Consider the following 26619-nt stretch of genomic DNA (forward strand, 5'->3'; position numbering starts at 1 on the left):
TTCCTTCACTGATTTGCTCACTGATTCATTCAATGGCTTTAGGTGGTGGCAAGCGCCTTTTTGTGTTTTGTGTGGGACATTGCATCATTAACTCAACAATTGAACAAATATTTTTTCCAGCTGTTATTTTTAGTCCATCGTTGAGTTAATGATTCAATGTCTCACTCAAAATACAAAAAAGACACTCGTCGCCACCTAAAGCCATTAAACTACTCAGCTGAGAAATCAGTGAACAAATCAGTAAATAGAAACCAAATCAGTAAATTAATGTAAACAAATATTTTTTCCAGCTGTTATTTTTAATCCATCGTTGAGTTAATGATTCAATGTCTCACTCAAAATACAAAAAAAACACTCGTCGCCACCTAAAGCCATTAAACTACTCAGCTGACTAATCAGTGAACAAATCAGTAAATAGAAACCAGATCAGTAAATTAATGTAAACAAATATTTTTTCCAGCTGTTATTTTTAATCAGATTAATTTACTGATTTGGTTTCACTCATTGATTGACTAAAAACAAGTCATTCACGACTGAAAAAGAGATGTTCAGATTTATTTACGGATTTATTCAATGGCTTTATCATTTGTGCACCCATATAATCTTAGCGTACATGGTAACTTTTTTTGACTTGCTGTCCGCTATGGCGGGGCTCGGAGAGGATAATCTACTCGAGCTGGTGAAATACAAAAAGGAAGAGAGGGGGAGGAGGAGGAATGCTGATTAACTGACGCTGGGAATAAGAGGCTAATTTTATATCTTGGTAGTAATTTAGGGGGAGTTCAGGTTGATTGGGACACTTTTTGCCATTGAGATGATAAAAAGTGTCCCAATCAACCAAGTTTAATACCTTCACTTAGGTGGTGACAAGGCGTTTTATGTGTTTTTTAGTGAGACATTGAATCATTAACGATTCATTAAAATAACAGTTGTTCAAAACTGAAAAAAGCTTTAAAACGAAAGGAAGGACTTTGGTAAACCCAGGAGGGTTTCATTGTGTAAACTGTAATTTGCACGGAATCAGTATACTAATAAAAATCTAAAATCTAAAAAAATGTTAGGAGAAAATCTTGTCAACTCCAAACTCAGACTAGTCAATTAGTTTACCATCATGTTCCATTATTTGCTTAACTTCTGTCGATAAATATATAAATTCTGTAACACTTTTATTATGATTGTCCCCTTTAGACATTCTGTTGACGATAAGTAACTTTGCACCTACATGTCAATAAACACTCATTAAAGTCTTAGTAGACTGTCTCCTTAATATCTGCTAACACTTTGCTATGGTCCCCCAAGAGACATATACTGACTATAAGTAACTTTGCATGTACGTCAACTTATTCTACTAACCCTAACCTTACCCCTAACAGTCTACTAATACTCTAATAGGAGTTAGTTGACATATAGGTGCAATGTTACTTATAGTCAACAGAAAGTGTAACCCTATAAATTCACTCTTCAGAGACAGAAATGTCTGCTTTTAGTTGTCCCAGATCAACTTTGTTTCACTTTTTTGTTACAGAATGTGTAGAGGGTCATTAATCGGTCAAACATTGTGACTCCTGTGCAACCCTAAAATAAATTCAAGGTAAAGCACTTGTTTGGGCTTCAACAAAATAGAGGGGAAAGGGTTGTTGTGATGTGAAAGCCCAGAACAGCTCTCTCAAGAGCTTTTAAAGCGGATGCAAGTCAAGACAAAGGTTAACAGTTAACTTGAAATGTGTGTCTCTTGAGGCTACTGTAAAGCGGAGACATTTTTGAACTGGTCAAGTCAAACGTTCCTTGTTTTCCACACAGGGATAAGGATTATCATCTACGAACATATAAATCGGTGGTAATGGCCAACAAGCTGATCGACTGGCTGATAGCACAGGTAATACTTGATACTGTTTTATAGACCAACTGGAAACACCGTGAACTCCATAGGAAATAAGACACGAGGAAAGAATAAAGTAGTAGATGTTTCCTAAACTGGCCTGATAATCTCAAATGAGGTGGAAGTGAACTGTAACAATAAACCTTTGGCTAGCCACAGTCTAGTTCTGTCCACTGTCCACAACAGACGAATCTTGAGATTGTAGATTTGGATTAAATTTGAAGTGCGGTTCGGATATTTAGAGGCAACTTTCACATTCAAGCGCGCTAGTGTTCAATAAGATGGTGTATTGTGTTTGACCATGAAATTATTACCAGGCGAACAACCCAGCTAACAAAAATAAGTTCTAGGAATGTACCCATTAATTTCTAAAAGCATTATTCCTGAATGTCCAGTTTTTAAAATGTTTTTAAAAATGTTTTTTCTTGGATATGTGGACGTTAAGGGAATTTATGTATATTTTTTAAGCAAAATGGGAAAGTTCCGTAACTAGTAAAATGTTGTAAAAATGTTTAGCGAACATCCAACTAAACGTTTCAGGTAAAAACATTCCATGAACAATGTATAAATAATGTTGTTGCGATAACATTTTTTGAACATTACTAAAGACCAGATAACTTCGAACAAATGTTTTATTAACATTATTAGAAGAACATTTGTTCATAACTTTGAGAGAACCTTGCCACAACATTAGCTAAAGTTATGATAACATTCCCTGTTAGCTGGGAAGTGACCCTTCAGAGTTGTTGCACTGTAATGATTGGATCGTTGTAGTGTTTGTGTCAATTAAATGGTTTTCTGGACCTCAAGCTAGGGTGTGTGACATTTTGACCGCTTGTAAGTAGATAAAGAGAGTAGCACTTGTCTTTTTCTCGTCTGCAGGGTGACTGTCGAAGCAGAGAAGAGGCGCTCATCTTGGGGGTGGAGCTGTGTGACAATGGATTCATGCATCATGGTATGATAGCCGTTTTATTGTCTCTTTTTTATTTCCTCTGTGTTTTCGTGTTTCTGTCTGATTGTCTTTTCTTTTTGTTTCTTTGAGGCTGTATCTCTGTCAAAATTCTTTTTTGGTCATATCTTAACTCATCTCTAGTGTCAACAGGGTATTTTAAGCATAAATCAAAGAAAATATAGTAAGGTTTATTCTTTAAAACAACAGCAACAATGATAAAAATACAATTTGGAAATGGGATAGGGATAGTAAAATGAACTTTTTTTGACTCACCAAAAAAATATTCATATTCATATTGAATATTCATATTCTTTTTCTCATTTATATTTATTTACTGATTTGTAAACTGATTCATTCACTGGTTATTTCAATGGCTTTAGGTGATGACAAGTGTCTTTTTGTGTGTTATGAGTGAGGCATTAAATCATTAACTCGACCATTCATTGAAAAAACAGGCGTTCAATACTCAAAAGAACAGATTATACGAAGGTATATGAGAATATAAAGATTTTTGTTCAGATTAATCTACTGATTTGTTAATGGATTAATTCATTGATGTTTTCATTGATTAGTTTTCTGAATTGTTCAGTCAGTGGCTTTAGGTGGTGTATCTCTTTTAATTTCTTTTATAACTGTTTTAATTTTTCCTTGCTTTTATTTTGTGATTATTTTAATTCCTTTCTGTAAAGCACAATTGCCATAGTGTTTGAAATGTGCTATATAAATAAACTTGCCTTGCCTTGGTGGGGACAAGTGGCTTTTTGTGTTTTAAATGAGACATTAACTGAAAAAGCAATCACACAATGAATGAATGAGATTTGTTCACTAAATACTGCTACAAAATAACATATCACACGCTTTTGCTTCTTTATTTTGTTTTTAAATGAAAAACATAATGAAAAATGTTGATTTAGAAAATATTTTTTGGTTGTGTATGAGCTTAATTCACATTGCAAAACTTTTCCTCTAACTGGATTCTGCACATTCTCTCTCTTGACAACAGCCTTGACCTTCTCCACAATCCATGTTTGACTGTCTTGTTGTCATGGCAACTGTTTGTTTGCAGGATTCGGGTCTCATTTTAAGGGCACTTTTTGCCAAAGTCCACATCATGCTCGTGTGACTCATTTATAGTCTATCATGGGCTGTTCCTTACAGCATGCAATTCAGTTTCATACGTAGCCAACTACCAACAAATTTATGGAACGTAATAATTAGACTGGCACTTTGAATGTGATCATGGCATTCATCCATTTAAGCTGGTTCACTTGGTTATGTGACCATTAAAGCTAATTCAGAGTTATCTAATCTTGCCCATAGAAGTGTGGAGAACACTGGACCTCTTTTTCTCGTTGGGGGTATTTTTACTACAAAAGTGAAGGGATTGTTTAGAGCCCATGTTGCCCTGGTGACAGATTGAAATCCGGGCCTGTTCCTTTTCACGGGAACCACTTTCCAAAGAAAAGGCTCCCCCTCTGAAACTCTCTGTACAGCTCTTGTCATTCCAGTACATTATGTGTTGCTCTCTTCTGTTTGGTACACAAATTCAATTTACACATCAATTTGATCCTCACAACAACAAAGAAGTTGCTGTAATGTTGCTTTTTGCTGAATCAGTTATAGGACGACTTTAAACAAGATGCTGAAGTGAAATGAATTTGAGAAGTTATAAAATAACAGTAAATATGTAAAGTTAAGCAAATATAATATAATAAAACGTCACGGCATTATAATATAATGTAATATATCATATTACATTATTATATTATATTATAATATATTAATATAATATAACGCCATGCAACGTAACATACTATACTATACTATACTATACTATACTATACTATACTATACTATACTATACTATACTATACTATACTATATTATACTATACTATACTGTACTGTACTATACCATAACATAACATGACACCAAAGGACATGTCAATATCCCAAAAGTATTTCATTTCAGCTATGCAGGTTACATTTACAGTAGCACTACTGAATGAGCATCAGGTATTATTTGTTCTAAAACACCTTGCTTTTGTCTTTTTGCAGTCTTGGAAAAAAGTGAATTTAAGGATGAACCTCTTCTGTTCCGCTTCTTCGCCGACGAGGAGATGGAAGGTTCCAACACCAAACACAAGCCCATAAAACACGATCTAAAAATAGTGGAGAATGTCATCGCCAAGTCGCTGCTGGTGAGAGATGTCATCTGTAATCGCCTACAGCTGATGCCACTTACAATAGCGCATGTTGGTGTGAGCCCATGTGGTTTTCATCCACTCGCATGGGGCTTTTCTGCTTCGCCACGTATGAGGTCTGAACTCGGGCCAGCTCTGACTCGAGAGTCTTCACCAGTAATTATGCTTGACTGTTCTAAACCAGCCTCTAATTACATTTAAACATGAAGTCAACTGGTTTGACAGTCTAGGCCCACGAGAGACTGAAATTCACATTCTAGGAGCGTCTCCAAATCATGAATTGTAATAAAATATTACTGCACGCATGACACAACAAAATCTAACACTTATGTCATGATAACTGTGAAATGTCTACTCTGATTTCAGATAAAGCCAAGTGAAGGAGGTTATGGCTTCACGCTAGAAGATCGAAACAGAGTACCCATCGTCAAATCAGTGGAGAAAGGTTCCCATGCTGAGGTGCGTGTGTTACCTTTGTCTGGGTGATTTAAAAAAACAGACATGGGTCATGACTCATAAGGTCACTGAGCCCGTTTTGACAAGAGCTTGATTAGCTGATTCGGGTGTGTTTGATTGGGGTTGGAGCTGAACTCTGCTGGACAGTGGTCCTCCAGGAGCAGGACTGGACACCCCTGTGATATGCTGAAAACTCCCAAAGTCAGCTTATTGAATTAACCTGTTGTCCCAGTTTACATGCAAATCAATAACCCAGCAACACAATTAAAGTTGACAAGACTTTATTAAAAAATCAGGTTATTCCCCGGTAGTTATTTATTAAACATTAATCGTTCTATTGGTTATGTGAGATGTGATGTTGAATAAATAAGCAGCATTTTGACTTTACCACTTCTACTTCAGCTTCACAAGATGAGAAAAAAACATTTTCTAATTTCTTGGATCAAGAAAGATTTGGATTTGGCGATATATTTCCTCCTCCTTTACCACGATATGGTAGCACTTAAATATGCAGAGTAAATAATGCAAGTGTGCTTTCCTGTTATCTATCACATATGCACACTTCAATAAGACAACAGAACGCAGGTTATTCATGCCAGGTGAAAATCTAGTTGTGTCGATTTGTTAATTCTTAAGCCGTTTATTATCTTACTCCGATAATGGAAAACTGGTTTACGCGTATACTGTACATGACCACACGTATTGTCTGCTTATTTAAGCATAACCGGGTTAAGAATGTACATGCGAACAAGCTCACTTTTGGTTCTCAATTGTTTTTTTTTTCAAGAGTCAGATTTTAATTTGGATAATATCTCTTATAAGAGGTGACCCACTATTTGCATCATACAAAAGTAAAAAAGAAAATGTTCTGAAAATGATGTAATACAGCATAAAGCCCCAATAAGACAGGGTTTAGCTGTTCTAAAATCATTGTAATCCACAGCTTCATACATTCAAAATGTATCCGTCAAAGTTTTATAAACTAGACACACAACAACAATTAATAATAACTTGTGGATAACAAATAATAGTTATTTTGCCAAGAAATGTAGTTCTTCACTAAAGCCAATCATAATCGAGGTCCAGAACAATCCATTTTGTAATTAATTATTTCAATATTGATTTAATTGAATGCTTAGCTAAGCATAATGCTTAGTTAATGCTTAGTATGCTACAGGCTGAATGGTAAAAGTAACCATTTTGATAATGACATGTCATGCTAACTGTTGGCATAGTCCATGTTTGCATATAAGAAATGTAACTAAGCTTGATTCATTTGCATTTTGCTATTTTGTTATATTAAGCATAGTTTTTCTCTGCTGTCCGTAACCCTATCAGACTAGACCTGCGGCCCATTGTTTAGGTCATGACCCACCGGTTTTGCCTTCAGCATTTCTACTCAGAAATACATTTGAGAAGCCTAGCCTTTATATTCACATCAAGTCTAAGCATATTAAAATTAGAAAAAAACAAATAAAAAACAAAAAAATTGTGAGGAGGGGTTTTAATGGGAAAATTTACACCCCTGTTGTCAAGCTCATCTTACACTCTTAAAAATAAAAGTTCCCAAAGATGCTTTTGATGCCATTGAAGAACAATGTTTGGTTCCCCAATAAACCTTTCAGTGATTTTAAAAGAACCTTTTTTCTAGTGTGAAGAAAATTTTAATAATCTAAAGAATCATTTTCCACTATAAAGAACCTTTTGTGCAATGGAAAGATTCCATTGATGTTAAAGGCTCTCAACTGAACCATCAATGCCAATACAGAAACTTTATTTTTAACAGTGTACATAAGGTGTTGCTCGATCTGACCAATTAGGCATTTAAACATCAATTGAATCCCTAAACCTCCACAATAAACACTCTTTATTTGAACTTAATTTGTGGTAATTAGCATTTTGATGTGTTCCTTTGTAGGCTTATAACAGAAATAGACATCAAATCGCACTATTCTTGAGGTTCCCTTTTAGTGCTTTAATATGTTTGGTCTGTTAGATCAAACTCTGGTAAATGTGTTGAAGTGAACTGCTCAGTTTTGACATTTGCTACCCAGACCTGAAGTAACTTGTGCGTCACAGTACGGGTCCATGCTGCATTGCATGTGGATCTGCTCTGTATGTTTACAATCAAGAGCAGAGTGAAAAAAACAATAAAATCCAGCTGTACACATAGATGAATAGTCTCGTAAAAATATCAAACAAGGTTTGTAACTGATATAGAGACAGTGGCAGAGAGAGAGAGAGAGAGAGAGAGAGAGAGAGGGGTATAATAGAGGAAAGTGAATGAAAAAAGGACGGAGAAAGTAATGGAAAATAAGAAAAGCTGCCCAACCATTTTTCTCAATGGAGAGGAAAAACATGAGCCGGAAACAGAGGACTGTGTATTTTATTGTTGGAGGAGAATGGTTATATTTATAGCAGTCAAGAGACGTGTCCAATCCATTCAGTGAAGCATAGAGTGAATGGATTACATCCACTTGAGAGCTCAGAGTAGGAAGTTGCACATATGGATGAAAGGATTGAACCGTGCACCTGTGAAATGAAATTAAAATCCATGTATTCATCCATCCATTCACACAGAATATATATATAGATTAACGAAGAAACCTAAAAAAATCACCCATTAAAAATGTATGAATATTTAATTAGATATGATATTTAATTAGATAGATATGAAATACATTATGCCCAGAAACAGTATTTTTATGATTTCTCAGAACAAAAGTCTCTTTTTTAACCTTTTTTAAAGTTACTTTTAAGCAACTGGTGTCAGGATTATTTTAGCGGATGTATGAAGTTGATTAACACAGGTATAGTTCATCACATCAACTTCATCCAATGTGATAAGAAGTGAAATCTAGGTCTAAGATGTAAAATCATAAAGGTTGAGAGCTTATTTGATGTTCCTGTGTCTCTCTTTTGCAGATGGCTGGTCTGGAAGTGGGGAAAAAGATCTTTGCCATTAATGGGGACCTGGTCTTCTTGAGACCTTTCCAGGAGGTGGAAAACTTTCTAAAGCAGTGCTTCCACAGCAAAGGTCCACTCAGAGTACTGGTCAGCACCAAACCTAGGGAGTGAGTGGAAAACCTCTCGACTCCTATGATCTAAAGACTTCATAACACCTGAACTATGTTGCCATACAGGCTAAAAAGCCTGATATCAATTAAAAAAAGAACCCTGCAAGATAAACATCCTTTTATTGATTAATATCAGCTTGATATTTAACTGCAACTCAGAATACACATCTCACTTGGAGCAGTGGCTGGAAGATGTGGCATTTTTAGCGGCCAAATTGATGTGTATCTGTCTGTATTACAGAACTGTGAAGATCCTAGACTCTGCAGACGGATTGGGCTTTCAGATCCGGGGATTCGGCCCATCTGTGGTGCATGCGGTTGGCAGAGGTAAGAGCGAACAGAGAGAAAGGAAAAACTGGGCTCGGCTACAGGAAGTTACTTATGCCCTTTATCCTTCTGTGTTTTTGAACCTCAGCTGGATCACAGCTGGAGCTGTAGGTACCACACACACACACACACACACACACACACACACACACACACACACACACACACACACACACACACACACACACACACACACACACACACACACACACACACACACACACACACACACACACACACACACACACACACACACACACACACACACACACACACATATATATAAATAGGAAGACCTGTACAACTCTTACTTCCTACTGTGTCTGAGGTGCATTTTTATCAAACATGGTGAGAGATGAATGAAAAAGGTAAATCACTCCAGCTTACACTGTCACTCCTGAAGAGAACAAGAGATAGAAGAACACTCCATGCTTCACACAAAACCGAAGCTGTTTGCATCCAGAATGTTTCAGAATGTTATCAGCATCAGCTGCTCATAAGAACTTGTTCTTTATTCGAAGAAAAATCTGGTTCCCAGTGTGCACAAACTTACCAGATTATTAATTGCACTGTTGGTTAGAGAGTTCCTATCTGAAGGTTTTTAATCAAGTTCAAATAACTTTTTCAAATTGATTAATTTTCAAATGATTCCTTATTAGAGTAAATATTATCTAAAATAAATATACATTTAATTACAGAAATGATGCATTTGTTATTTCATCAGGCATTAAAACAACCCATATCAGTTGACCACATGTTTTAACTAGCTTAATCTGCAAGACATCATTAGTGAACCAGCTTAGTCAGAAAGGCTATTTTGATGGCTGACATCTTTGGAGGGTGAGGGTTGAGAGAGATGCCATGTGTTTGAAGTCTTGTTAACTGCCCTTGTTAACTTGTTAACCGCCTTCCTCAAGGCCTCCTAGCAGGTCAGCCTGGTATGCCTATAAGATCGACATAGTGTGCAGGCATGCTGCCGAATAAGCTTAACCCACCAAACCCGAAGTTGTTCTGACTGGCTTGGTGCGTAATGTCGGGGCCTTCAGGGATGATGCTGACTCAGGGGAGAGATAGCTTGCTAGCGTCTCTTCGCTCTAAGGCATCATCCCATAACCGTGTTCTTTCAGTCCGAGGATGGAGTAATAGTTGGAAGTCTGAGAGCTGAAGACACAATAAGATACTGGTTTCCTCCACAATCTCGAAACCTCGGTGTGAAAAAACTGCAGGGCCCGGCGAGGAGGTTGCGATCGTGAGGGCAGGAAGCATTCGTCCAGCTTGCTTTTGGGATGAGCGTCCTGCTTCCTGGCAGTCTACCTGGCCACAGCACGAGTCACAACCAGGAATGTGAGGTGGCGAGTCATCATCATTTCCTGCATCGATGCTAACAATATCCAACTCCTCAGAGCTGGGTAACTGCAGCACCGGTGCCTCACTCGGGGTGGAAGAAACCGCAGACTGTGCTTCCAGACCCTGAGATAATGCACTGAATCCAGCAGGTGAGGGTAGAGAAAAGGCAGTGCCCGTTTCTATCCCCTCTGCTAGATCCATTTGCAAACCCCATGACCTGAATCGTCTCTCTGGCTCAGCAGCAGCGGGACCAGAGCCGCGAGGAACACAAATCTGGGCGCCCTCCACAAAGAAAGCTGTAACGGAAGCTGTTCACAATGCACACAGTCAGCTCCATGAGGAGCTGACAGGGCATTCTCCTCTCCCAAACAAATGTGTATATCCCCACCACCAGTGATGTAGCGAGGGCAGGAACACACAATTTGTTGTTTGCTTGCCATAATACACTCTTTATATATACAGAATTTATATTCAACAATATGAAAGAGACAGACAACACCAAATAAGACACACGATTTCGCAGAGAGTTCTTGTTGAAGACACAGAAGCTAGCGCTGTTTGGTTTGGATATGCTTCACAGGCAGGTAACATCATGACCAGGAAACTATGACGTTCTGTCACACCATTGGACTATTTTACACGTGCTTCACAACACAATCGAGTCGTTCCCACAGCGTTGAATTCTCAGATGCAGTGCGATTTCCTTTGAAAGTCAACAGCACCGACTAGCATAAATCGTGGGAGGTATGAACATTTATGCTAGCCTAAGCTTTTTTTTTTCATCAGGCTAGTACCAAAATCATTTGAGTTTCTCCACCCACATTTAGAAGGTCGGCTGCTCCTTCAAGCGATTGCTGTACGTAAGCTCAGCGGGGAGTTATGATAATTATTACCCTGCCTAATGTGCCTGCTTGTTCTTAAAAATTGCTTTTGCCTGAGTTTCACTGGCTCCAGGAGTGAGAGAGCATTTACTCAGGGAAAAAAAAAATGCAGCGTAAAGACTTCAGACCATGAAATGTGATTAGAGAAACAGGGGCCTTTTACAGAGGCATGCACTTTTAATACATAAAGAGATATTCAGTATAAGCTCTGTGTTTGTTTAGGAGATTATGCAAACAATCTATGAATATTTAGTCTATCTCGTGTCGGCCTGGCCTTCAGACAACTTTTATAGAAACCACACATCATCTACAGATAAACAGCTCCTGATTTTACTGATGTGCTTTGCTTGTCTGAAAACTAACTAGAGTCACATTCGTTCCAGTTTACAGTACCACCTGCCGTAATGCAGAACGTGGCGCCTTTGCCAAGTGGATCTGTCTGTGGATCCTAACCTTGGGGTCAAGCTGTTTATGTGATGTGCTTGACTAGCATTGGGATGTGAACTTTAAAAGAAGAGTAACCACAGAGAAACTCTTGTCCATTATTCATGCTCTGCTTATGCATTGATTTAGTGGCTATTTATGGATCTGTTTGTAAAAATGAGATTGTGTGTTTAGAAGATTTGTGTTGATTTGTGATTCTCCCTTTCTCATTTTTGTATGCACAATCACTGTTCCAAAACATACAACCTTATCATTAAGTGATCAATTTGAGATGCTTTACATGGGCAACCACTCAATGTCACACAAATAGCACTCAGCAACATGCAAGCTCTATTTATTCTACTGTACGAAGTTAGCATTTTGCTAAGCTAATGGCTTGATGCCCTCAAAGTACTTGAAGTAAATTAGCACAGAAATAATAACTTGAACACTCAATATAGTTTAGCCTACATATTGCCAATTAAATTAACATGTTGTTAAACTAATGGCATGAAACTACAGTTAACATAATACATAGCACACACAGATACTAAGTAAATTAGTTAATAAATAGCACTCTGCAGGGGATAATCAGGAATTAGCATCTTGCTAAGCTAATGGCACTAGTCTCGGTAGCAGAATAATACTTCTAGGATTATGCTATTCTATCTTTAGAAATTGACCTTTTGGAATCCTAAAAGGTTCCTCTGATCCTAGGCTAAAATTCTTTGATCATTAGTTTGACATGTTCACCGACAGCCGATTAATGACCGTTGTGATAAAATTTTCCTCCGACGAAATTCCGGCAGTGTCAGAAGATTTTACTCACAGACCTGCAGTGTGACTTCTTCTATGACGACTGTCAAATTGTCTTTGTTTTTCAAGACAAGCCATGACCTTGTCATGAGGGATTTCTTTGTAGCCACCATTTCAATCCTGCGTGTAATGCAGCTCACATCACCGAAAGTGTTATTGATTGAAGATGTAAAACTCCAGACAGGTTTTCTTGGGTGCGTCCATTTTTAACGTGTCTTGACTGTCGTACAGTCTGTCATTAATGACAACTGAGATCCTACAGTGTGACATGGCTTACAGCGATGATCATGTTCGTACAGTCTGACAAGCAACAATCATAAAAGACTATTATAAATCGCACAGTGTGCAACCGGCTTTAGCAGACAACACAATTAAGTTGTCCACCTTTTCAAACAGCTGTTACCTCTCTTCCTGTTTCTCAAAAGGCACAGTTGCGGCAGTTGCAGGCCTTCACCCAGGCCAGTGCATTATTAAAGTGAATGGGATCAATGTGAGCAAAGAAAGCCATGCCAGTGTCATCGCCCATGTCACGGCCTGCAGGAAGTTCCGACGACCCACACAGGTGAGAGTACAAGCATCCCTCAAGTACCCCTTTTCCACCAAAAAAGAACTGGTTCGGAACTGGTGCTGGTTCAAAGTTAGTTCGGAGTTGGTTCAACTTGCGAACCTTCTCAGAACCGGTTTGTTTTCCCACTGACTAGAGCGCCCAGCGAACGACGTCGTTACGTCACTGTGTACGTCGCCATACAGAAACGCTAGCAAGTACATTATTTTGGGATTATCTCTAACTTGTGTACCATGAAGGCTTTAAAAACAATTGAAATAAGTAAGTCTTTTAATCTTTTCCTTTGATATGTAATCATTTCTGATTAGTTATGTACCTCTGTCTTGTGTCTTTTTTTCTTTCCGTTTATTTGTTCTATATTTTGACTGTTTTCTTCTTTGCTTACATAATGTTTTCAATAAAAAAATAAAATAAAAAAAAAGCTAGAAACGCTTGCGCCAACTTCAAGCATAATAATTACAATGGTGGACTACATCGTGTTTCTGCAAATGTTTCTCCTGGCTTTGCGGTCATAAAATATGTTTAGGACACATCTAAACCCGCCTCCAGCCCCGCCGTAAGCATGACACGGTGGTAAAAGAACGGTTCTCTGGTTCTAGTCCAGCAAAGAGTTGGTGCCGCTTTGGAACCAGTTTTCCTGGCCGAGAACCGGTTCTTTGGCTGTCGAAACACAAAGAACCGGTTCGCGAGTAGGCACCGGCTCCGAACCGGCTCTCAAAATGCTTTGGTGGAAAAGGGGTAATAGTGATGATACACAGAGCAACTTTTTGAGCAATGTTGCTGGGCAATCTTGCCGAGCGATTGTTGCTTGGGCACTTTCCCATTGAAAATGGGCAATAAATTTCTATCTGGATAATTTAGATCGGTCGTGGACCCTGTGTCTCATCTGGTTGCCCGTTGACGGCAACATTGGCCAGAAACATTGCTCAAAAAGTTGCCCTGTGTATCATAACCTTTAGCCCCTCCATAAGAGCACTATTCCTGACCCTTTCTGAATAGTAAATATCTATAAAGCAAAACAAAGTGCATAGCAAAATTGTTGAACTTTGCGATCCAGTCTGGGTCATTGTCCAGCAATAATAGCAGTATCGCTTCTTTCACGGGGTAGAAGGCGGCTAGGAAACTGGATGGGGGTGTGCTGGATATGGGTTAAGGAATGGGCCGGGCAGGCCTGTGTTGAAGGGTAATACAGGACAGGCTTGGCACAGGCTGAAGTAGGGCGGTGTGGTTGGCACGCTGGCTGGACTCTGGTTTTCATCAGGCATGGAAAAAGAAAGCGGGGGGTTGCCCACCCTCCTACTAAGCAGGGATTTGCAGCCCACCATCAAGAACTTGCATCTCAGTTGGTTAAAACAGCAGAGGGAAATTTTGGGGAGAGACATTGACAAAAGAGGATTGGTGTGGATGTGCTTTAAACTGTTAAATGCATAAAGGCTGCAATATACTCACAGCAAAGTTCTTTTTCCCATTGAAATGACTAGATTTCGGCTGCGAAAATTTGCAGAACAAAGTTAAATGCGCAGCTCGCTTTCTTCTCAATAACAAAGTAACCACACAATAAAAATCAGAGCCATGAGAAAACAGCAGTTAACAAAGCATCTGATCATAGTCACGTGGATATGTTTGCACCAGCTCTGCAATTCAGAAAGTCAAGTCACATTTATTCATATAGTACTTTATACAATAGATTGCTTTAAAGAAAACAGCTTTACAGTATTAAACATGAAAAAACAGTGTCAGTGTTGCTTTCAACCTAGAAATTAGAATAACAACTTCCGTTTCCACTAAAGCAGCTCTCCAGTGTGTTCATGTATTTACTCATGTCTGACCTCAATGAAAGAAATGAACCGGAGAATGGGAGAAGATTTACATTTTAATGAATGCAGAGTAGTTCGAGGTTAGATTAAATGGTAGTTCAAACGTGTTTTCAGCCGCAGTGAACTTTTGTTGAAAGTTTGCTTCGGCCGGCTGTTTTAAACTTGTTTCAAACTCATTTAATTTTGGCCTGATTTTGTCTGAAATTACGTCACACCAGTTCGTTCTTTGATTTCGCTTGAAATATATCAGCCTTAATGGGAAGCCATGTTCACTATCAGTAAAGTCACAAACCTGAGGCCCTCAATTAAAGCATGATAATGTTTGTAACAATTAAGAACATCCAAAAAACATCCTTAGGAAGAAAAGTCATTGCTCAGAGGTTGATTTTTCATAACTTAATAAAGTTCTCAGTTATATTTAATTCAAGTATTAATCTTTTTTTCTCTTCTAAATTCCTTTGGAGAAATAAAAATAGACACAAGTAGGCAATATAAAATCTGGATAGCATTACTGAGATCATTTGTTTGCTGAGAAATGTTTAAATCTCTGATATTTGATTGCAGACTTTGGTATTATATTGGTATCAAATGTTTGAGACATTGTTAAAATCTTTAGTGAAACTCAAGGAGAAACATGGTAGATTTACTGGGTTTTATTCTTAGAGGAATCTTCTCCATTTGCTTTACATCCAGTCTTGTTGATATTTAGGAGGAAAAAAAAGACGTTTTAGCTTTGTGGTTTTTGTGTCCATTAGGAGTGTGAAATCAACTTGCAATCCTTGTTCTGAGAGCGAGTCTGAAAAGGTTGTTTTGTTGTTCCTTATTGCAGCAAGAGTCCATTAAATGGGTGTATAACAACAGCGAGAGCGCTCAAGAAGACCACCAGAGAACCAATCAGAAGCCAGCCGCAGGGGAGAACGGAGATGTGTTTGAGTGTAAAGTTGAAGGTGCTGTTACACACACCAGTGCAAACACTTACTGTACACACAAGTACACACTCTTTCATCCTCCCACACTGACTGTGATAATTAGTCTTTTCTTCGTCCTCTTAGACACTAACTTTACACGTCTCACTCCAGTAGCCTCATGCAGAATTCACAGGACATGGAAACAAGTCATTTGTATTTGTGATTTGGTATTTTGTTACCTAACAGGAAATAGATTGATGGCCTCTAGATGAGCGCCAGCCATCTAAAGATTTGCCTTGTATTATTAACTTTAATCTGTTTTGATCTGCTCAGTATGGAAGCTTGTTTCCGCCACAGAATACAACTATTTAAAGGGTAATTGCGACTTTTTATCTCACAATTGCGAGTTTACATCTCGCAATTGCATGTTTATATCTCGCCATTCTGACTTTATATCTCCCAATTGCATGTTATAAAGTCAGAATTGTGAGATACCAGCTCGCAATTGTGAGAAATTAACTTACAATTCTGATTTTTTTTCTCGCAATTGTACGTTTTTATCTCGCAATTGTGACTTTATAACACGCAATTGTGATTTTATATCATGCAATTCTGACTTTATATCTCCCAATTGCATGTTATAAAGTCAGAATGGCGAGATATAAACATGCAATTCTGAGAAAAGTTTATATTCGGACTTTAAATCGACTTTATAACTCGCCATAGTGAAAACATTTCTGAATTGTGAGATAAAAAGTCACACTTCCCTTTTTTATTTTTTCTGTGGCGGAAACATGCTTCCATTGCTCAGTCTGGTAACATTGAAACAACTGGTGTGTGTGTTCAACAGAAGTCATGGACAAGTTCAACACCATCGCCATAATAGACGGAAAAAAAGATCACGTTAGCTTGACGGTGGATAACGTGTATCTGGAGTACGGCGTCATGTACGAGTATGACAGTACGGCCGGGATGAAGTGTCACGTCTTGGAGAAAATGGTGGAACCAAAAGGCTTTTTCAGCCTCACGGCCAAGGTAGAGTCACATGAGTTCCCAGAGACACACACCAGCCATTAACTCTGCTGTAGAGCACCATTGAATTAATTCATACAGAATCAGAGGAGACGACAGGGATTGTCTTGTACATTTGTGAGGGCCTCTTCACAGTTCACACATAACACACAGCCACTGATAGAAGCTGACAGCAGAGTATATTAAACCAAGTGTGTGACAAATAAAAAATGGTCTTTACGACCCCCTGCTGCAGAATAAAAGGATAAACACTTTAAATCACAGAGCTTACCGCTTTGTGGAAACTAAGGAAGGGAGTCGCATGGAACTATTGTTCTTACAGAACCATATTTCTGCTATTTTTAATTCACTGTGCCAGAATTTTCATTCAGCAATGTTTATGATTGTCAGAACTATTAATGCAAAAATATTTTTCATTAAATTAAATTTACTTAAAAATAGCTATAATGTAACTCTATGACATCTAAAAATTCATGAACCCGTTTACTGGAAAACAATGATGCAATGTGCAATATTACATCACAATATATAGCTCTATTTTAAACTCTTTTTAATTACCATTTTAAAATATTTAAATAGTTTATTGTAACAATACATTCACTTTCAAAAACATTAAAAAAATATTACGACCCAAATGTAGGGATAATATGAATATGTATTTTTGACCAAATAAATGCAGCCCAAAAATACATATTCATATTATTACAAATTTAAAGTAACTACATAATATATTTCTGTGTGTGATGGCAAAGCTATTACTCCAGTCTTCAGTGTGACATGATCCTTCAAAAATCATTTTAATATGCTGAATCGGTAGCATTTTATATTATTGTTAATGTTGAAAACAACTGTGCTGCTTAATATTTTTGTGGAAACCAGATAATTTTTAAACCAGAGCACATCTCTCTGTTTTTGCATCAGCAAGGGAGAGCGAGAGAAAGAGATACTGTTATGTGAAGTGTGATATCTGCTGTTGATCATTAACATTTGCTTGAATATGTTTAGCATTGCATGCAGCATCCTGTGTGATCTCAGCTGTTCTGAATATCATGCTTGTTTACGAATGAACGCCATATTTCCTTTCCCAAAAAATGTATTTCTGAGATTTACAATCTGCGTTAATGAACTAACAGCTGTCAGGCAAGACTGTTTAGCGTTCAGCGGTGGAGGCATCACAGCTTGACAGTGACATCTCAGAAACGCTCCTAATGGGACTCTGATGTATTGACATGTTCTACATATTATAGACTATTTTTGTTTTTAATCCGCTTAACTGCCAGCAATTTCTGCCTTATTACAAACATCTGCTTGAGTAGGTCTGCACTTCCTCTGGGAAAACTTTCTTCAGATGTATTTTAATATTTCAATGCTGTTCGGCAGATTACATGCAATTGTTACGGTCTCAGCGTGCTCTTAAATTTCTTGTCTCCACAGTCTCGCAGGCAGTCTTCTCTCTCTTATGAAAAAATACTTCTACAACTTTGTGTGTGTGTGTGTGTGTGTGTGTGTGTGTGTGTGTGTGTGTGTGTGTGTGTGTGTGTGTGTGTGTGTGTGTGTGTGTGTGTGTGTGTGTGTGTGTGTGTGTGTGTGTGTGTGTAAATATTCACTCTAATTGGTGCTGTACTTTGGTTTTATTTTTTATTGCTCTATATATTATTACACTTTGTTTTGTTATCGAGGGTTCTTATATTATTAAAATTATATTATATATATATTATATTTTCGTTCATTAAATAATATCCATATGATATATTATATTCATTAAATAAAATATATATGATTGATCAATCATATATCATATTATATATTAAATAAATTATATATATATATATATATATATATATATATATATATATATAATGTATTGCATGTGTGTGTGTATGTATATCTATATAAGTATTTATAAGTATTTAAAGAACATAATATAATAATTTTAAATTATATTTTCTCCATATAAAATGTTAATTCATAATTAAACCAGTTAGATGACATCCATTCAGAATTTATAATATAATTAGTGCGGTCAAATCGATTAATCATGATCTAACATAAACGTTTGTATATAGTTTGTATATGTATTAGATGTGATTAATTGATTGATTGTGAATATTTAAAAAATAATTAAATATATGCAAAAGCTGCTTCCTTCTCACTGAAAATGATCTGGGAACTCATGGTTACTGTGTACCGTGTTAAATAGTCTAAAACTCTCCTATAAAGTGTCACAGGACATCTACTCTTGTTTTAGTGTAAGGTTTTTACAGTCATACAAGTATTAATGAAATAAGGGTTAGATGCATCATGTCCCTGCAATAACCACAAGGGAACAACTAAATTCTGTGTATCTGTTTTGGGAAATGCATTCAGTGTTTCTAACTCACTTTGACCTACAGCAGATTTGCTCACTTCATCTTCATTACTAACAAATGAATGGTGGAAAGCACATCTGTTATATGACCAAAGCACTTTTTTTCTGCCCAAACCCACACTCTATGTCTTTCTTTGTGTGATTTGTCAGATTTTAGAGGCCTTTGCCAGGAACGATGAGCAGTTGGTGCAGACCTGCAGTCGATTGAGCTCCAGCACGGAGCTCATCCCAGAGGACCTGCAGACCAGATTCAGTGCCATGTGCGGCGAGAGACTGGAGCATATCAATCGAAGAATCACCAATTACAGGAAGGTCAGGACCAATTGTTTGAAACACTTCTTCTTAAAATGGGTCTGGACTGGTTTGTGCTGGTGTAAGCCAGTGGACCAGCATGACTGTTGTGTTCACTAGGAAAGCTTAATGTCAAGGGATTTGTAAAGCACAACTGTGCAGTGCTGTGCAATTTTAGCAAAACGTGGAAGTAAATGTAAAATAAGTCAAAATAAGAACAAGTGTAAAATGAAAGAGAAGTTTATGCTGCTCTTTTCCGTGGAATGGACATTTAATGGACCATCAAATAATGAAGACAATAGTACATGAAATCTAAAACTGAATATTATTATTTATTATTTTAAAATAATAAAAAATATGATAAAGTAGCAGATATGACTGAAGATTCCTTCCTTGACTTTTCATTTGTGCATATTCAGATACAACACATTGACAGAATTTAAATTTTGGTTTGAACTTAATTTTAGCTGTTATTTTTTAAGCTTGTTTTAAGTCTTTGCTAGATACAAAAACCTAGTGGTGACACCTGCACACCCACATCTAAAACACAACTATATGCTGGAGTTTTAAGCAGACTGGATCTAACTCTGTGCAAGAAAACCTATTTTGAATGTTTTGATACATTTCTTTGGTTGGTGGCCTTTAGAAGGCTGCAGCTAAGAAAACTTGGTTTGACTTGTAGCACTTCTATTTAGGTTACAGAACAGGAAACCGTCCCACCCTGTCCTTTTTAACACCAGCTGGCTTTGATTGATGAAATATGCGAGTCCACCAGTACCAAGGGAAACGGGATTGTGCAAAATGTCATTTTTAATTTCCATCAGCTGCTTTTATTTGGAACGAGAAAAGGAAAATATGTCTGCAAGCATCTGACCGTTTCCCTTGTTTTTCCCTGTGATCTGATTCAACATCCCACTCAGCACTGGATTAATTAGCCGTTGCTTCACCGGCTATAAATAGCTCTGAACATCCCGTCCTGTTGCATAATTTCCCTTCTGCTGCGTTCTCAGTAGGGCCCTGTGAGAGGTCTGGCAGGGTCCGGACCCCGGACACGGAAGCTCCCTGTTTGTCAAAGCTATTCAGGAATGTGGGAAGTCAGGTCTGAAGGGAGTCTATGTGTCCAGTGCAGCTGTAACCCATCCAGTGTAGTCCGTGAGTGCAGCCATACCCGACCACAGCCATACAATTGTTATGTCATTGTTGGAAAAAGGCGAGGTTCAAAACCCTGCTCAAGGGGAACATTGAAGTCTTGTCAGATGATTTAATTACATGATCCTGTGCCTGAAACCGTAACTCTAAATGCAAGTTTAATGGTTGTAATTTCAGGTGCAGTGTGGAACCATTAACAAGCAATTTTGCTTTGTAAATAAGTTACCCCTGATTGATAGATTTTCTACAAGTAGGGCATTATGTGTGGCCGATGTCGATGGTCGTCCTCCTGTGTTTTATTACTAATGATTTTAAATTATTTTTTCTAGTTGTTCATGATTACAGAACCAGCCTGTTGACTTAAACCACCTTAGACTGGTTTAAGTTTTTTCTCCCAGCACAGTTTAATATACTATCTGTCAAACAAGATCCTCCATTTCCAGGATGAGTAGGTGATTGGTGGGCTGGTGTATTTATAGTCTGTTTTGTATAGATTAAGCTTTTGTACACTTAATAGATCTTAAGATTATACTGGACCAGGGCATGATGGGAAAGTGCTGAGCCATACTGTACTTTGCATTTTAGCATACTACACTCAATCCAATGATATATTGTGGCTAGCCCTTATTGAAGCATGGCTGGTTGGAAATTTTTTTTTTTTTTTTTTGTATTGCAGTACTGGTTTAGATGATTTAGATAAAAACCAATAAGCTTTTGTTCATAACCTGTATATCTTACACTAATCCGTTTCTGCTCTCAGTTTTCACGGGTTTTGAAGAACCGGGCCTGGCCCACATTCAAGCAGGCGAAGTCTAAGGTTTCCCCTCTACACAGCAGTGACTTCTGCCCCACCAACTGTCACATCAACGTAATGGAGGTGTCTTATCCCAAGACCACTACTTCCCTTGGAAGTGCCTTCGGAGTCCAGCTGGACAACAGGAAAAATACTCTGGAGAAAGGAGGCCGCAATTCAGAGCAGGGTGAGTGAAAATATATTCCTAAATTGAATGTACAACTAAAGACTGCTAGGGAGCAATTAGTTCATTTCTATTAGATTTGGTTTGTGCTTTCAGGTAAGCTGAACCCCATGGTTTACGTCCAGCATAGTATAACCAGCATGGCTGCTCCATCCGGACACAGTCTGAGCAGAGCTGAAGGTCACGGTCTGCGATTCCTGCTACGAGAGGATGACCTGCTCATCCTGGACGCCTACCACAAACTTCTGACCAAACTCAGCACTGTCGTCAAAGAGATGGAGTGCTACGCCGCCCAGATTCATGAGTATGGCGTTTTTTTTGTGCTAATATCTGTTTTGTCATATGAATATGTTTAACATATGGCCTATCGGATATATCATCATCAGGGGTGTTGGTTTAGCCTTGAACAACATTTGTAAAACAAAAACAAAAAAACCAACCTGTCATAAACTCTTTTAAGAAAAAAAAAAATTTTTTTTAAGTGAATCAAAACCTAAGGCTATGTCTTAGTTTTTTGTCCACATTAGCGTTTTCCAAAAGTTTATCATCCACACTGAAATGTCGGAAAACTTTAAATTCACCTCACAGCGAATGCGTAAACCCTCACAAAATCTCACTGAGATGATACAGACAGAACAAGACATAAGCAATTCTTCTGGCAAAATCATTTTATTTAGCAAAATATCTCACCATTCACCGACGCGTCCAGGTCGCACTCAGTCTGTAACTGCTCTCATGTTTTGCAGCGGGACAGGAAATGCGAGTTAATTTTCTGTTATCTTTGCAGGACTGTGTTATGAAGAGTGTGCAAGGTAACATATTTTAGCAACTGTATGAAAGTGAATAGCACATAACAAGCACAATACCGATATAATCATGAATATGTATGGATTCAATTTGCGTCTCACAACTAAATTTACATCATCGTTTATTTATAAGATTTAAGTAAGATTTATTAAGTTCGATTCAAAATCAAATGACGTCAGAAATTACACATATTGTTCCCTGATGTGACAGTTCTTATGACTGCTAGAGTCTCTATGGGATATTACTATACCAGCAACAATTTAATCTTTGTGCATTTCACATGACCCAACATCTGGAGTTTGCATTATGTTTTTTTTTTCTGTAACAACTAAATGTGTTGTGTGTGTGTAAGTGTTGGACACACTTAAGCAGAAAGAGGGTGGGTGGGATACTTCCTGTCTGAGCTGAGCTGTTGATGGTTTCATTTTATGTAAGCACATTAACACCTTGAAGGAAATGGGACACTCTGAGGTCGGCCGTATTTCAAAATGGAAATCTGCAAAAATGCCATGAAGCACTGTACTCAGGCAGTACACTGTAAATGTCATTCTTGCTGAGTAATTTGCAAAGTAGCACAAATGCCTAACAAGACTGCGTTACGAAACTCCTCTTTCTCTGTCCCTCCTTCCTTTCCAATTCTTGTCATACCACCTGTAGTATAAATTTAAAAAAAACATCCATTATTATCAGTATCAGCCTTTGAGTTTTCATCATTTAGTTGAAATCACATGGTCATATCCTCTGTGGACATGATGGCAATTTCAGCTAGTCTTGATCTATGGTGGGTGGCGGCACTTTTCTCTGCTGCTGCCATATGCTTGTCATAGCCGATTGCTGGCTGAATTTCTGTGATTGTGCTTATTGGCAAGGCCATCCTTGATCTGGTGGGGAGATAATGACCTTCCTCACAGCCCTGGGCAAGAGGGAGTGCTGTAATGACTGCCTGGAGCTGGTTGTCAGACAGCCATCCCTATCATGCAGGAATAATGGGGCAAATAGCAACCGAGTACCTCATTGGAGCCACTTCTGGAAGCCTCTGACTCTACTGTTGATTAAGAAGTGCATTGATCTCTACAGTTGGAGGGGATGAAGAAAAAGCTAAGAAAGGCAAAGCATGAAGAGGTCAGAAGTGGATGGTTTCAGACGGTGCCTGGTGTTTGTTGGTACTGTGTAACTATCTTAAAGGGTCAGTTGACCCAAAAATGAAAATTCTGTAATCTTTTTACCAACTTCATGTCGTTCCAAACCTGTGTGACTTAATATGACTTAATTTTTTAAAAATTGCTTAAAATTGCTAAAGTTTGTTAATAAAACATCATTTAATGGGGTACAATTGATGTCTTTTGGACCTCACTGGAATATTCTTAAGAATATCTTTTGTAGTCCACACAAGAAGAAAAAAAATATAAAGGGTTTGGACCAGCAAGGAGGTGAGGAAATGATGACGATTTTCATTTGATGAAATGGATGAACTGAGGTAGGACCCACTAGGGGGCCTCAGCAAAGTTTCAAGGGGATCTCAAAATGATTTAAGGCCCATTCATACTAAGGATAACTATGGCAATAACCATATTAGCATCCACACCAGCGGACTATATCGTTCTGTTTATTCTAAGTGTGCATTGCAAGTGAATGCTCATTATAACAGTCGTCTGTTGCTGCTTGAGTGATTCTAACAATTCTAATGGACTCTGCTGTTTTTTATATTTAGAATGATTTTTCATTAGAGCTATTTTCCTTGGTGTGAATGGGCCTTTAAAATGTAAAAGTAAAGATCAGGATATTTCTTATCTAACCTCACCCCCTTAAAAATTGTTTGTCTCTTTGAAAAAGAAACTGGATTCCCACACTCTAGAATGTGATGTGATTAAAATGATTTCTGTACCTGGAAATGTGATTTCTGAAGCTGGAAAGGTCATGTAAATTAATAAAATCTTAAAACATCATAGGCATGTTTATAATTAATATATATTTTACTAGTTACAAGCTCTAATATAATAATAAAAATCCTGAAATCATAATCCTTTTAATCAGAATTATTTTAGACACTTTTTTTATTTACAGACACTAGGAATTCCCATAATTTAAAATAAGTTTTGAAAAACAAAACTAGGGCTAGTGCGACTTTGAATATAATTGTGGACAGTGGCTTGAGAACCACTGACTTAAAGTCACTCTAAAAGTCAACATAAATTCAAAATGTATCCTATTTGCTTTCTTAATAGTGTCATATGTGCAATGTGTTTGTCCCTGGACTTTTATGTTACTTCCTGCCCTGAGGGCCATGTTGTTTTCCTTTGTAGTTTTTTACCTTAATTGTCTCCTGGTCCTGCTCATCACAGAACAACTGAGATCACATGGGTGTACCAGGGGTTCGAATCCTTCTCCCCCAGAGTTCCCTCGAGGACCATATTCGTGAATTTGCTTACCTTTTTTTCTTCTGGTCTTAAAGGTACTCTAAGCGATGTCGGGTGACGTCACTTCTTGTTGACGTTTAAAGTATTGTCAAACAAAACATCCACGCATTAACCCCCCAAACCCCACCCCCAAATCCTTATTGTCAGTTATTGGCTGCAACAGTTTGTTATGTTTTGTGGTGCGGGTTAGCCTTGTTTGTTTTTGTTGCCGTTTGTGGAGCCTGGGGTGTCTGCAGAGGCCGCGTTTTTTACAGTGTGTTCAGGGGACAGGCAGCTAGAAGATAGTGAGGAGATGTTTGCTGTATGTGACAAAAAATGTTATGGCCTAAAAAAACGTGTGACATCGCTTAGAGCACCTTTAATGAACCACTAAAAACACAACTTTTCAATTTTGGTCCTCGAGGGTCGTTTTCTGAATTTTCTGTTGAATGGATCCCCCTTCATTGTAGTGGAGGAGGAGCCCACTCTGACCGCTCAAGGTCCCACTAAACTTTTTTTTGTTCGGGGGGTGGTTGGGTGGTGTTGTGGCTCCTCAAGCTCCTTTAACCTATGGCAGCCATGAGGCTTGGCCCGTCAAGTACAACACTGGCCAGTACCATCACGCCTACTGGATCCGTCTTGGGGCTACAGCTCCTCCCAAGGTAATGGCGACCACTACTGCTCCTCCTGAGCTGGCAGCATCTGCTACAGCTCCTCCCAAGGCGCCGATGTCCCCTACAGCTCCTCTTATGGCGGCAACGTCTGCTACAGCTCCTCCCAAGGCGCCGATGTCCGCTACAGCTCCTCTTATGGCGGCAACGTCTGCTACAGCTCCTCCCAAGGCGGCGACGTCCGCTACAGCTCCTCTCATGGCGGCAACGTTTGCTACAGCTCGTCCCATGACACACCGATGTCCGCTACAGCTCCTCCCAAGGTGGCGACATCTGCTACAGCTCCTCGCATGGCGATGACGTCTGCTACTGCTTTCCCAAGGCGGCGACATCCGCTACATCTTCTCCCAAGGCGGCGACATCTGCTACATCTTCTCCCAAGGTGGCGACATCTGCTACAGCTCCGCACATGGCGATGACGTCCGCTACAGCTCCTCCCAAGACTTTCCCCCTGACGGCTCTGTTATGGTCAAAAGAGGACGTCATTTAACTCACTGTGTCCCCTGATGGCTCCATTACAGGAGGCTGAATAATTCTCCTTGCTGGAGACTGTTTCTGAACCCTCTATGCCCCTGTAACAGCAGCAGAGGCCAACTATTAACTTTTTGTCTGCCCTGTCACGGCCACGGAGGCTGGCCCCGAACCTTGTGTAGGCCGTGGCCCTGCTCGGGTCCCCTGACTCCTGCTCCCACCCGTTACAAATAGATTATTAAAAATCATGAATCACTTAACGTTCTTCCAAATGGTTTTGCAATAGGGTTTTACTGTTGACTTTAAATCTTTAAAGGGATAGCTCACCCTAAAATTGTTCCATCCCCGTAAGACCTTCGTTCATCTTCGGAACACAAATCAAGATATTTTTGATTAAATCTGAGAGCTGGATCCCTCCTCCATAGGCTTCTAAGGGATCGAAAAGTTATTAAAGACATCGTTAAAATAGTCCAAGTGACTACAGTGGCTCAATCTTAAGTTTATCAAGCAACGAGAATACTTTTTGTGTGAAAAAACAAACAAAAATAACGACTTTATTTCAACTATTCATTTACTTCTCTGTGGGCCTCGAGTCAGTTCACGTAGTGTGATAGCGTAGTGCTTCTGTTGTACGTCACACGTAGGCTCACTATTGGCCGACACTGGTCATGTGTGTGATGCGTGTGACGTACAACACAGAAGCACTCCGCTATTACACTACGTGAACTGACTTGAGGCCCACAGAGAAGGAAATGAATAGTTGAAATAAAGAAATAAAAAAATCATTATTTTTGTTTTGTTTTTGC

The 26619-nt window shown here is 38.5% G+C and overlaps 1 protein-coding gene across 1 annotated transcript in view; it reads left to right on the forward strand.

The window, feature by feature from the left end:
- The window catches only part of prex2 (phosphatidylinositol-3,4,5-trisphosphate-dependent Rac exchange factor 2), a 125757-nt gene that overhangs the window by 51293 nt on the left and 47845 nt on the right, over positions 1–26619 (forward strand). Inside the window, exons 14-25 of the mRNA XM_077244580.1 lie at positions 1801–1876; positions 2762–2834; positions 4889–5031; positions 5401–5493; positions 8416–8564; positions 8809–8894; positions 12787–12923; positions 15573–15690; positions 16502–16686; positions 19202–19363; positions 21252–21471; positions 21565–21772. Of these exons, the coding sequence (XP_077100695.1) occupies positions 1801–1876; positions 2762–2834; positions 4889–5031; positions 5401–5493; positions 8416–8564; positions 8809–8894; positions 12787–12923; positions 15573–15690; positions 16502–16686; positions 19202–19363; positions 21252–21471; positions 21565–21772 (1650 nt within the window). The remainder of the gene's footprint in view (positions 1–1800; positions 1877–2761; positions 2835–4888; positions 5032–5400; positions 5494–8415; positions 8565–8808; positions 8895–12786; positions 12924–15572; positions 15691–16501; positions 16687–19201; positions 19364–21251; positions 21472–21564; positions 21773–26619) is intronic.

This window comes from Siphateles boraxobius, unplaced genomic scaffold (assembly GCF_051911475.1).
Source record: "Siphateles boraxobius isolate OS27281-9 unplaced genomic scaffold, OSU_SipBor_1 26, whole genome shotgun sequence".
Lineage (NCBI taxonomy): Eukaryota > Metazoa > Chordata > Actinopteri > Cypriniformes > Leuciscidae > Siphateles > Siphateles boraxobius.